The sequence below is a fragment of the Dermacentor andersoni genome, chromosome 3 (assembly GCF_023375885.2).
Source record: "Dermacentor andersoni chromosome 3, qqDerAnde1_hic_scaffold, whole genome shotgun sequence".
NCBI lineage: Eukaryota > Metazoa > Arthropoda > Arachnida > Ixodida > Ixodidae > Dermacentor > Dermacentor andersoni.
In genome coordinates this window covers 46,936,805-46,950,176 of record NC_092816.1, presented here as the reverse complement: position 1 = coordinate 46,950,176, position 13,372 = coordinate 46,936,805, and the positions used below count along the sequence as shown (strand labels likewise).

At 42.9% G+C, this 13,372-nt stretch overlaps 1 protein-coding gene across 5 annotated transcripts in view; it reads left to right on the top strand.

The window, feature by feature from the left end:
- The window catches only part of dom (domino helicase), a 135,621-nt gene that overhangs the window by 87,078 nt on the left and 35,171 nt on the right, over positions 1–13,372 (top strand). For 4 of the 5 annotated variants that reach the window (XM_055063992.2, XM_055063985.2, XM_055063981.2 and 1 more), the window contains exons 29-31: positions 8,127–8,162; positions 8,893–9,052; positions 12,550–12,839. In XM_055063992.2, the coding sequence (XP_054919967.1) occupies positions 8,127–8,162; positions 8,893–9,052; positions 12,550–12,839 (486 nt within the window). The remainder of the gene's footprint in view (positions 1–8,126; positions 8,163–8,892; positions 9,053–12,549; positions 12,840–13,372) is intronic. The other variant, XM_055063994.2, reaches the window with a different exon arrangement.

Genomic DNA, 13,372 nt, shown 5'->3' with positions numbered 1-13,372 from the left:
AGGCATCACTGCCTGCTGAGCACTCGTTTGAAGGCCCTGTAAATCTTGGCAGTGTGCATTGTTGGGCGCATATTTATAGTATGGGAACGAGCACAATATTGACGGACGAGGAAGGACATGGGTCAGCTACTGCTGTCTTAGCATCTGTCCTGTGTCCGCCTTATCAATATTATGCTTCCATCCTCTAAGTAAAATTTTGGGTTTGTCTTACCTCGTGGCATTGCCCTGGGGCTTGGAGAAAAGGAAAGGCTGCTGCATCATGAGAACGCTGGAAACTAGAAGTGCTGTTGTATTTTTTTTTAAACGTAATTAGAACAAAAGTCGTTTCAGCTATATGACTCAAGTGACATTGCTAAGCTGAAAATACCTTGTACACCAGCATAAAGCAGAACCTTACTAATATTGCAGAACTAGAAAGTGCTACAGGAACTGAAATTTGGGCGAGATTGTAAGAATGCATACTTATAAGGGGGGGGAGACGCCAGGGACTCGAGAAGGAAGACCAAACGGGACGAGTGCTCAGCCTGTCTGGTGTTCCTACTTGTGTCCTTGTTTTCTTTTCGCTCATTAAGTCGAGTAGAAAGTGCTGTTGCTGAGTGCAGCAACTTCGGGCAGCTAACAAAATCAGTTGCTTCAGCTAGGGATCAAGTATCGGTTAGTATCTGCCCTGTGCAACAGTACAAATGAGAACTGTGTTGCTGCACAAGAAAGTGCCGAAGGCCAGAACTGCTGAGAGCAATTCAACCTTGTGGCAATCAAAATTCATAGTTTTTCATTGAAGATACGATGGTCAGCCCTGAGGTGGAAATATTTTGTAGCCTAGAACTTCGCACTAATGTTGCTGCACAAGCAAGTGAGTAGACCAGAACTGTGGTGGGTGCCTGAACTTCTGGTAGAAAAACTCTGGTTCCATTGAAGGTTTTAATGTCGGCACTCGGGTCAAAATATTTCATAGGCCAGAATTTTATCAGTGTTGCTGTACCAGAAAGTACTGTCGACCAGAACTGCCAGGAATGTTTTCAACTTCAGGCAGTCGAAATCCATAGTTTCATTCAGGATGCAGTTGTTGGAACTAGGCTGAAAATATGTTGTAGGCCAGAAATTCACTAATATTGCTGCAACAGCAAGTGCAGCAGATCAGAGCTGCTGCGGGCACCTGAACTTCAGGTAAACAATGCAAATTGATTTTGTCGTCAATTGGCCAAATGTTAGTGAATGTTAGTGCTTGACTTGAAGTATTTTGTAGGTACACACTGCAGAACGGAAGCACCAGAAAGCATGGGAGGCTAGAAGCATTTGTGGGCATTTCACCTTGGGGACTTGGAAAAAATTTTGTTGGAAGTTTTATCTTGAAGTGGAAAAAAATTCATAGTTTTATCTTGGAGCAGATTGTCAATGTTCAGCTAAAAAAGTTTTATTAGCCATAATTGTTGCTGCACCAGTCAAAGTGCAATAGAACGAAACTGGTAATAGTGTTTCAACTTCTGTTAAGGGAACAAAAATTTTTCATTGAACTTGCGACTTGACTATCGGTGCCAAAGTATTTTGTTGGCAGCACGGGTGAGAATTTTGGTAATTGGATGGAAGGAGGCAAAATGTCCGTAAAAAAATTAGCTTAGCCCTTATTGAAATAATGAATTAGTTGTATGAGGATAGAATAAGAATGAAAGTGGATTAAGTATTTTTCCCCGGTGAGCAGCTTTCTGGTGAATATTAGAGCTGCAACGGAGAAGACTAATGAGTGAAGAACAGGTGCATTTCGTCCACTTGTCCACAATAGTTTGCTGCACTGGAGCCATGCTTATTTATTTGACATCCTCCAAAAGCAACCAGATTCAGATCAATTTGTGCCATAGCCAATCCACTTTTAATTGCACGGCTATGAAGCGGATGCACAGGGGAGCGGCAAAGGCCCGATGTTCTGCACATTGCATGTATGTAATCGCTACTGTAGCCTTGTTAAAGTAAATGACTTTACAAGTGTGTATTAGCTTCAAGGGCTGTCTGGAGGGCCAACTGCAGCAAAATTTGACTTATAATTGTGTAGATATAAGGGAGTCCTTGTGCAACATTTCACGTTTATAATATGAGTGGAAGTGTCACGAAAAGCTAGCAAAAATAGCCTTTTCTTTCTACTGAAACCAGAAAATTAAAATGAAGCGTCATCATTATTGTTTCACAGAAGCTACACATGACCTGGAATGTGTGGCTGAGATGAGCCCAGACCACATATACGCTTGTTATTGCTAGCACATCAAAATGCACAATCTGAATTTGGCTACTACTACTATCCATTGGTCAAGCTGGTGTTGCGCAATGCCAGTTCACACAACAAGCTTGGCCAGGCTGGAGCACACGAGCGTGAGCACGTACTCCAGCAGTTGTGCATAGCTGTGTCTACTCTTGTAGCGTAGATGCCGCAGCCGCCGCAGGGTGCTATGACGAGCCCACTAGCCGTTGAGACAACTGTGTGCTCCGATCGGTCTCTGTAGGCGACATAGGTCCAAGTGTGTGGCCAGCCCAAATGCCCAGTACCTGCGGCATCCTGCAACACGCTGCAAAAATCTCTGAGGTGGCGATCTGGGACTTGCGTCGTAGCGACAACCACCAGGTGCTCGCATCGTCGGCTTAGCTGCTGTTTAAAGGCTGCTAAAAAGAAAATATATGATTGCCAGCTCTGTGGCTTTGCCTAGATTAGTTCAATGCTATGTGCTACTCATTTATGGCAAAGTTAGCCAAAGTGAAATTTTGTTGCAGTTGGCCTTTAAATGCGATTCAGGGCATTTGTAAATTCTTTGAGGAGCTGAAGCACCTGCTTGACTTTGTCTGTCATGTCTGTCATACACTGCAATTGAAAGCAATAAGACCGTTAGACATATACAAGCCGCTATTATTACTTTTCTTTTTTTCTAGGATACATATGCTGAGGATAGCTTCTGTTCAGAAACCTTGTTGGTGTGCTGTTCTCAACACCATCATATTGTCAAAATCTCCATATTGTTACTTTCAATTGGCAGCTACACCTCCCTGCTGAACAACTGAAAGTGCCAAGACGGTGGAATTCGACAACACTGGAATTTGACACGGTTCAGAGTAGTGCCACTGGCTGTTTAGTCTTCTGCTGTGCTTATCTGTAGTAGGCAAATTAAATTCAAGGCTGTCTGCCTTTTGTTGCTTCTCTGTGAGGTTCAGATTTTAAAATAATGTCCATTTACGTAGGTTTAGGTTAACATGGAAGAATACCAAGTGGTAAAAAATAAACCCTGGAGCCTTTTGCTATGCCATTTCTCATAGCCCCAATATAGCTTTGAGAGTTCAAACTCCGTCTGTTTATATTGTGCAACAACAGCTGGTGGTGGCATGGTACAACACTGGGAACCATAGCTGCTCACAATTTTCCAGAATGCGGAACCTGGAGGGAAAAAAAATATTGTGGGGATTTTCGTTTTTAAGTTATGGATATTGGTTAATCAACATGGAGATCTTATATTTTGATGGCACAAAGGCGAATGCAGTCCTTTTTTTTTCCTTTCTGTGCTGTATCCAGTTCTTAAGACGAAAATATCTTGGAAATGGACCTAGTTACTAAAATCTCAATAGCTCGATACATTAATATCTCAGATTGATTTAATGTGGTGAAACAAATATTAAAGACCTAGTCCAATTTAGACCAGTGCCATTTCAGGGTAGATTTCTGACTGGCAGTCGTGAAAGATTAGTCGATTTACTATTTTTTGTTGTTATAATCACCAACATGTCTTTATATTGCATCTCAATAAGGCTTCCTTGGGAAAAAAAAAAAACACAAACAGAAAAGGCAGGATATCAGCTGTAGAACCAGAGAAATAGTTTCACCAAAGCTGGGAACTTTTCGCAATTTGGGTTATGAAAATAGTAATATAGAGGAACAACTATCGTGCATGAAAAATATGCGTGAATTGAGCAAAAATGAAATATATAAAAAGTGACAGTTTCTTACAAATATATTTCTAACAAAAAAAAGAATATCTTAAAGGGTTGGCTTCCCCTTTGAACATCCAAGTTGAAATTCACAGGTGCATTCTGCACATCACTGTAGCGCTTAATTCAGTGTACCTGCTAACTTCAGGCTGGATACTTGTCATGACGTCTATGACCTTATTCATGTGGAGCATTCCAAAAGCATAAATTGGGAGTGTATTCTTGCAACTGTGTGAGTACCATCATGTATGGTTTAGTTTTGAACCATTCTATTTAAACGTCAAATGTTGCCTTCAATACTTCCTCCGTGCTGAGTATTGCATGTACTCTGAACAAGTCTCTGTTGTGAAGCTGCATTCATGTTTGAAAACGGGCGATGCATGGGCAATGCCAATCTATACTCGTGTGTTCCTGGCATTGTATTCAACTTTGAACTATTGTAGACTTGTATTGAAGTTGCTTGTTTCCATCTTCAGCTTTAGCTGTAGAGGCAATGCATGTATCAGAAGGAACCAAATAGCGAGATGCTTTTGGAAGCTAGTTCATTTAGAGAAGGTTCAAAAGAACACTATGGGACATAGCAAAGAGGACATGGTTGCCTACGTGATTAACAGCAGTTGTTGCAACCATGTGTTTGTGAGAAAAATGTCTTGCACCAACAGAATCCACACGCATCCGCAGTTTCGTAGAATGCATTCGAGAATGAATTTCCAGAGCTGAAAGTCTGAAAAGTTGAATTAAAGAGAATAAGCTATATTAAGGCTGTAATGTGGCTAGAAGGGCATTAAGACGAAGGTACTCCTGTTGTCCTGATTGCACGTATATGAATTTATGCGCAGCTTCCTAAACTTGTTTAGACAAAGTATAGTTTGAGCCTAGTGTTTGTTAGTGTTTAGTGCGCTTGTGTAGCCTACATGGCAGCGATGCCCTTCTTGGAACACTGTTAGCTATTCCACTCTATTAGCTTTGCCATTTTGTTGAGCACATTCAATAGTAGTATTATGGTATTTCATTTAGTAGTTTAGTGCATAGTAATTACAGCAGCTGTGTGCATGGCCTTCCAATTTGTAAAATGATCGTCGACCAGTATGCTCTCAATTTGGTTATTGCTTGTCAATGGCGGTGAGAGCTGTTTTCATTAGAACCTACCATTGGTGTAATGAGAACTGGAAAAATCAGGGATGAGTTAAAAGAATTTCTGTGAAGCTGATTACTTTACAAAATGAATGTGAATGCGTTACACTTTGCGCAGTACATTCGTATGACCAGAACTTTGCACTTTATTGGGGTTGCTCTAAATGAGCCGAGCCATTGTGGGATAGGGAGGTAAAATAAACATTGCTGCCTTTTTTTTAAATTGGCTCAGTTCAGATTAAAAAAATGTTTGCCTCTGGGAATCATGCTCATTTTCATGTAGGCGGCTTCACTTTTTGCCAAACTTAAAGGAAGAGACTTCTTAATGTTGTTCCGATATCCAGGGCACGGTATAAATGATTGTAGATGCCTGCATAGTTAAGAGGAGGCACTTATTTAATGAATTGAGAATGTTGAAGTACCCCTGAAGAAGCCTCACAGCTTGAGTAGCAACGGAAGGAGATGCACAATTCTTTCACACTTCAAATTGCTCGTGACGTGCGAGGATTCCTGCGTGAGCCATGCCGACAATGTCGGAGGCTGTACTCTGCTAACCGCTACTGCTGGCTTTGAATCTAAAGAGAACAAATGTCGCAAACAGATTGGTGCGAAGAATTACAATGAGCGCAGTTCTATCATGTTAGTGGAGTGTATTTGACTTCTTTCATAATCTGGTTGACAACGGTGTTTCTCTAGAGAGACATCAAAGCCAAAAAAAAATAAGTTCAGATAGACAGGTACATTAGTGTCCTAAAGCCACAAATTAACTGTGGTTTCCTGCGAACAACATAGCATCCACAATTGAAAGCTGTGCAAGCGTGAGGAAGAGGCAGGGAGCGATGCATGCCGTAAATTTGGGAAAGGCAGGAAGGTTCCGAAGTAAGCACTCCCGGCAAGAGTTATTTGAGAACGTGCCAAGTGGCCAACGATAACAAAAAGCAGGTTGCATTGCATTTGAAGAATGAAAAATGCTGTTCGATCAGTTTCATCGGATTTTTCTTCAGAAGAGCTCATCACATCAGTCCATCTACGTTATCTGTCAGTATTTGGTGCCTTCTCTGTGAGCTGTCCATCCCCACAGAGTTTTAGGCGAAAATTGCTAGTGGGAACTCCAGCACCGTGATTGTTCAGCTAACACAGAAATGATGGGTAGTACATGGATTTGCCTGAAATCTGCTACTGGCTGCAAATCTTCTTGTGGACGAAATAGGTATCCATTCACATGTGTGATCATTGCAGATTGTTACATTTATAACGCAATACATTGTTGAAGATTATCACTCTGCATAGTGACAAAGCCATTCGAAGCCAGAAGGACTATGTTTAGGCATATACATTTATATTATACCATCGTTTCCATGCTGTCTAAACAACCATACTTACAGCATCCGTAGGCACTAGCGCTGGAGTTTGCTGTTGTAATTTTTGTAGGGAACTCTGTGGTCCTCCTGGCTTGCAGGAAGCATGCATCGAGCGTAAGCTCGGATGTCACCAGAGAGCAGAAGTTCTGCACTTTGCTGACATATCGATCATGCTCCTAATTTCTTCTTGTGATGCGAGTTTTTCTCAGCTCTTGAACCGTCTCTCGGCACAAAACAGAGATTCTTCAGGATCCCGTTCTGTGACTCCGTTTAAACCCAGTTGTCTACATTTGGCATACAGCTAAGTTGAGGCGTCTTTCTCACGCTGCGTTGTGATTGATGCCCTGCTATGATTTGCGGGTAGGGTTAATGATAGACAAAACGTAGTGCAGAAACATGGCTGAATTCAAACCATAGTGTTGCAGAAGCTGGCAAAATATTTTGTGGAAGGGACATGCCGATACCTAACTTAAAAGAGCAAGCAACAGAAGGACAGGACATGTTTGCCATGGCAAGGCTGATATTGGGTTATCTTACAAGCAGTTAGTGTGCATAATATGTCAAGGAATTCGGGAGCCACATGTGTGGGGGGTATGATGCCTCGAACAAGTTGATACATCTGTATTTTCCCAGTGCACGCTTCCTCCTCCCAGGGCTTGAGTTCACAAAGCCATTTGCAGGTGTTTGGGCTGTACCTAAAGTTGCTGCCCACTTGAAAGCAGTTGAGAGAATGTAACACAACATCATACCCTTTAAGGAAGTGCTGTGGAGATGCCGTATTTTAGAACAGCAATTTTTTAAAAGATACAGAAATATAAGCAAGGTCAACAAACTAGAGAGCTCACTTCCTCTCCCATCTTTCTGTGGTGTATATGTTTTAGCATGTAAAACCTCGTAACTTAATTATGTGTTTCACTGCTGCAGTGCATTTGCACACACTCAGTTTTGGAGCTAAAGTACATTTAGCTGTTGGCGGCAGTTATTGCAGTTTCCAAGAATTGGGTGCATGAGATGTTCTGGTGTGTTTCTTATAATTTGTGCTTTATTCAGGCAAATTAGTTTTTTTCAGATAGCGTACATATGCACAAGCAAAAAAAAAAAAAAAAACCTATAGCTCCATTCATGAATACACAAATGCACGAAGATGTTGAGCAAGAAGGAAACGGAAAATGCTTTTCTCGTCATATGAGCAATTCATTGGCATAATGTAATTCTTATTTCTTGGAATGCATTCATGCTTTGTGCTGGCGAACCATGTAGGTGGCTCACAGCTTTGCCACTTGTTAGAGCTCTTTTAGGTGTGAAGACTCGGCAATTTTTTGCTGTGTGATCCCAGCTTTCGTATGCAGGGCAGCCTCATCCTCCTCCTCCTCTGCTTTTTCCATGTCTTTCAGTGTTGCATCCTTCCATTGAGATTTCTGAAGAGAGTCAGTGGAGGCACTTGTTTTCATACTTGGGCCAGAGTCGCTAAAGCTTGCTTTGAGCTGTTCATGTCAAAAACATATGTCTTGTGGTATGCAATGTCAACTGTATTGGCGGGATGGGAAAGAAATGTTGTGAATAAGGTGCCCTTTGCTGTACTGATGCGTTATTTCGTGTAATGCTTGGATCACTTTTCGAGTGAGCTTATTAGTTGTTCACTTCTCTCTTTACCGTTTTCTCTTTCTGCAGATATACATCTCTATGAACGGACATGAACAGATGCCGGTAAGTAAGCTTTTTTTGCAGGTCCGAGCATGCTTTTCTGTGCACTTGGCGCTGCATGAGCTATTGGGTTTTTGATTTCAGGGATTGTAGCTAACCCTAGTGTGATAGCTCTTGGAACACTGTGGAAAGTACAGCCTGTACTATGTGGTGATTACTTCATAGTATCTTTGGTGCCACTGTTGTAATAATTTATACTTCCACCATGTTTGTAAAAATGCTTGTTTGTTATGTTCACCTTGCTTCTCACTGAAATTTTTTTCTAGCTGTCTTTTAGTGGGAAATTTGCTAAAATAGTTTATAGCTGATCTCAAATGCTTTGATTTTTTGTTTAATTCAATCCTGACCAAAGGTCCCTGCTGGTACTCATGCATTTCTATGGCTGAAACTTTTGCTATTTCAATCACAATTGGCCTTCGTCAAGTAATTGGAACTTGACCAGTTAGCATGCACGCGCCTGACCCCTATGGTGACCCAAATGGCGACTCCTTTATTGGCAGCATCTGTCCCGGCAGAGCTTAGGGGACAGTGAATGCATTCGAACACAAGTCATTTCCTGTCGAAAACGCCCATTTTCAGCCTGCCCTAGGAAGATTTTTAAGCAATAACAGTAGCTCGCAATGTCTGATTACGGTATTCACCCGATCCTAACGCGCACCTGGCCATTATTCTCCCATTCCCACAACTCTGAATGACTGTTTCCTCTTGCTCTGTCCATTTTAACTTCAACCAGATCTGGGCACCTCCTACACCGCCTCAGGATGAGAACGACCTGTACATTGACTACAGCGTGGGTTTTCTCTATGAGCCATCCGTCATGTCGGAATCCAGCCTGCCCGCTGTGTATATCAAGAAAGAGGCCAAGAGGCTCAAGGTGGACCCACTCTCCACAGGTTAGACGGCACCATTGTAGCTGTCTTATGCAAGCCTGTCTAGGCTGTTACAGAAGCACATAGTAGACTGTGTTCAATACATTGCTCCTAATTTGTCATGATCGCCGTGAATAGTTTCTGTTTCATCTTAGAACACTTATATTGAGTCCAAAATGTTCAACAAATTATTTTGGAGAAGGGATTATTTATGGACAAGAGAATGGCCATTGTGTGGTATGTACCACCTGCTGTTCACAGATACAAAATGGGATTCATCTTTGGCCAAATATTGCAGCTTGGTAATGTTGTAAGGCCAGCAGAAACATTTTGATCCTTGGGTTTTTATCTGGCTGGATGACATTGGGAGAAACATTCTCAACAAGCTACTTGGAGCTCTTGTATGTTGCAGCACTGCGCTTGTTCTTTTAGCATTGCTTGCCTTCCTTGGACTTTGCGGTTCACTCTTAAGATGAAGCTTTAGCTTGGAAGCTCCTATATAAATGCATGGAAACGGAGAAATCATCTGTCTTGGCACCCATTGCACCACATTTGATGAGGTTTGTTGCATTTAAAAGCAAAAGTTAAATGTAATGACTGTCGGGTGCAAATCATTTATTTAGGTTGTCACTTTTTAAATAAAAATTGGCAAATGTGTCAGATTTTGAGAAAATGAAACTGAACTTTACAACACTGTAATTTGGCAGGGAAAAATGATATCGCAATTCTGTCAATTGCAACTAATAGTACACTTAAATAGGGCTGAATTGACGCACCTCCACTAAAAATGTTACGGGGGTGAAAAAAGTCAGAAATATATTTACGGGATTTACAGGATATTTACAATAACTGTAGCAGCTGACAAGGTGGTAGACAGCGCGCAAAGTTCAGTGTCGTCTTCGTTGGACCAAGCTTAAAACATCTTCTTCGTCTGCATGTCACATTATACATGGCTCTCAAATAAACCACCAATATGTGAGCAGAACTTTTGCAAAACCCTTTAAACTATGTAACAATAACATACCATATAAAATGACATATCAAATTTGTCGTCTTTGGATGCTCTTGTCTAATGAATGCAGTTTACAGAATTACAATATCTGCTTTTGGTGCAGAGCTATGATTTTCTAAACTTCATGCTTCTATTTTTCTTGAACTTGCCAATTTCTGAAAATTTTTTTAAAGAAATTTAGGCCTGAAATTGAAAATGTGCTTCCGACAGTCACTAGAATTTAACTTTCACTCTCGAATGTAACAAATTTCATTAAAATGAGCCCAGTGCTTGTCTCAGAAAAATGTTTTTTGCATTCAACATGTACAGTCAAACCCACTTATCACAATATTCAAGTGCCACGAAAATTTCATTGTTATAATCGATAATTGTTATAACCAGTGTTGCATGAATTAAACGAAATCAAAATGGGGAATGGCATCGCTGTTCCGAGAAAACTATACTGGCGGGGAGGTCAGTTCTCCTCCCCACTACCTTACTCCGTCCGGCTTCTGATTGTGTTGACTCGTTTAACTGTTTAACGCTAATTCCTGAACGCTGCAAGCGCTTGTTGTTAAGAAATCGCGGCTGTTGGTGTTCAAGATTGACACTGCTATAAAAACAACTGCAAGGAGGGCTCAAGGCATCGCTTTGGTGGCCCCAAAAGGCGCCTTTTAAAAATTTGGAGGACGCTTAAGCTTCGCCTTTAAGAGTGGAATGTGATGGCATTCAAAGATTCCTGACTGCTTCTCAGGCTTCCCGGCAACTGCAGCGTATGTAACCGTAACGTTTACCGGGAAACGCTTGCGGCGAACGCTATGCACGAAGGCAGGCTTTCTGGTAGAAACGCGGCCTCATGCATGGGTCGCGATGTGGCCGAGGCAAGCGCCATCTGGAAGTGTTTCAAGGAAGTGGGCGCACCGCTACGGGGACTCTGAAATATTCATGCGCCGGCGTGCGCAAATGGCAGACGCCGTCGGCAATCTTTGAATTTTAGAAACGCTGGAAAAGGAGTTTGTTTGAGTTTTCGCGTAACAGAATTATGTTTTCTTGTATGTTAAAATTACGATCCGAGAGCTATCATGTGTCTGTAGGTTGTGTATGAGTCATACTTCATGATTTTTCTACGTATTTTCGCTTGAGAAATACAATTAGTTTAGTAAGTTTCTTGTGCCATGGGGAGGGTATGGGTGGTTCGAAAATCTTTTTGGCGAAACACTGGATTTTCCGCAACACGAGCTCCTTAACGCTATCGCGTTAAAAATGCGGAAGGTTGCTGTAGGAGCATCTCAGCTTGAGAAACCCAGAAGAAATGCTGGGATGAGATCGCCACAAGCATCTCGCCACGTACTTCCTACTGGCTCGCACGAGAAAACTGAATGTCCGTCAGCCTTGCTTGCATTACGCGAAGCTTGCCGGCATCCTTCTCCAAGGCATCCAGGTGCCCCACGTAGCGAAGTGGAAAGTCCCTCACGAAAACGAGCTCATGAGGGACTGAATCATCTACAGGACCTCCTGTGAGGTCAATGTTGAGGCAGCCTGCACTACTGCGTCAGCGCCGCCATTGTGGCCGTCACTGTCGCTATCCGATGCAAGCACGTTCGCGACGATCGCCTTGTCGGGTAAAGCACTTTGTTTCCAAATCTATAGCAGTGCGCTTTCTTTTCACCGGCAATGTTGTGCATTGCCAATGCTCAGCAGGTGGATCAGCCATGTTCCGTTTCAATGGCGAGTCAAACGAGGCTGATAAAACTACGTGGCCAGGAACGACTTCGACGCAACGAACAAAGACAAGCATGAGCAGCTTAATCCGTTAGCATGATTGCACAGAATGAGGGCCAAGCGAGCAATCTGGGAGCAGTGCTGACACCGTTGTCTGCGCAGTTGGGGTGGTCCATTTGTGTTTTGGAGAGTGGCCATGGGGTGGCGTGGGGCGCAGAGCTATGGGCGCAGCCCATTCGTTTCGGAGGGGTGTAAGGGCGATGGCATAGATCTCTCATCGAGAGAAGCCCGTGGCGGTAGCTGGGGGGGGGGGGGGGGGGTGATCGTGCAGTGGCTTGCGTTTCACTTTTCTTTTTTCTTTTCAAGGATTTCGCATTCCATTACCTTTCAGCACGGACACCCAACAGCCAGACTTCATTCTCATAACCGATAATGCAGCATGAGGACGTTGTAGTAAGCAGGTTATTTCTCCATAGAAAACATACAGAAGTTGCTGGTGCAGCAGCTTTTCATTGTTATAACCGATATATTGTTAAAACTGGTATCGTTATAAGTGGTTTTGACTGTATTTGAATAGGCGACATTCCTCTTTGAGGGAATGATGCCCACTGATGATAAAGAGGACCTGAGAGCAACAGCTCATCAACTTCAACAGAATAGATGGTCTGATAGGAAGTGCCAAGTAGATATCCGTGTGTACAACTGAATTGGCTGTAAAGGCCTTTAGTCGTATCTTAGCTGTAATCAGTGGCATTGTGATAACCACATGGTGCCTGCCTAAACTGTTTGCTGCACCTCGCTTGTGCAGTCGCAGCTGCACGCAAACAGAAGAGCCGCAAGGAAGATGCCGTGCACATCCCCAAGTCGCTGTTCGACCGCCCGACGGCAGCCATCCTCAAGATGCGGCGCGAAGCCAAGCTCCAGAAAGTCAAGAACCTGATGGTGTGCGGGGCGGGCCAGCTTCCCCCCAAGGCCCTGGCTTCCCTGCCCTCACGGCCGCTCGCTCAGCAGGGCGGCTTCCTGGCGGCACGCCCACTCCTGGACCTTTCGCCAGACATGCCGGAGTGGTTGATACACGAGGACTGGGCTATTCTTCAGGTGAGAGTGGGTGGATGCGCTTGCTCCGTGGTGAGCTGGTTGTCGTCAGTGTCAGTGCCTGGGATGGAGACCTATTGAGAAATGGATAATGGTGTCCAGAAGTTTGAGAACGCCAAGTGCTGGTGGAATAGTTCTGCTGTGGAATAGTTCAATTGTCTGGCTTGAGAGAGGCAGTGTCAGTGAGTGACAGGGGATTCCTGTCCATCCCACAGCTACTAACCCCTCATTGCCCTCGCCTACCAGAACATTTATTAGCAGGGATTTTACATTCTGTGCACATAGCATGCAATAATTGGTTAATACCATGATTTAGCTTGGCAGATTATGGATTGTTTGGTGATACCTTCTTTATTTTCTTATTTTTTTTATTTTGCATGTTCAGATATGACAAGAAGGGATCAGCCTCCTAAGGCATTTTTCATTTCTTTATTTAACCATCATTATTCTTATGACACTCATAAACCATAGCACGCACTCAAATTTTCTCCAGTGTCACATTTTAAGCATATTTGCAGCCTAACATGTAGCTGCAC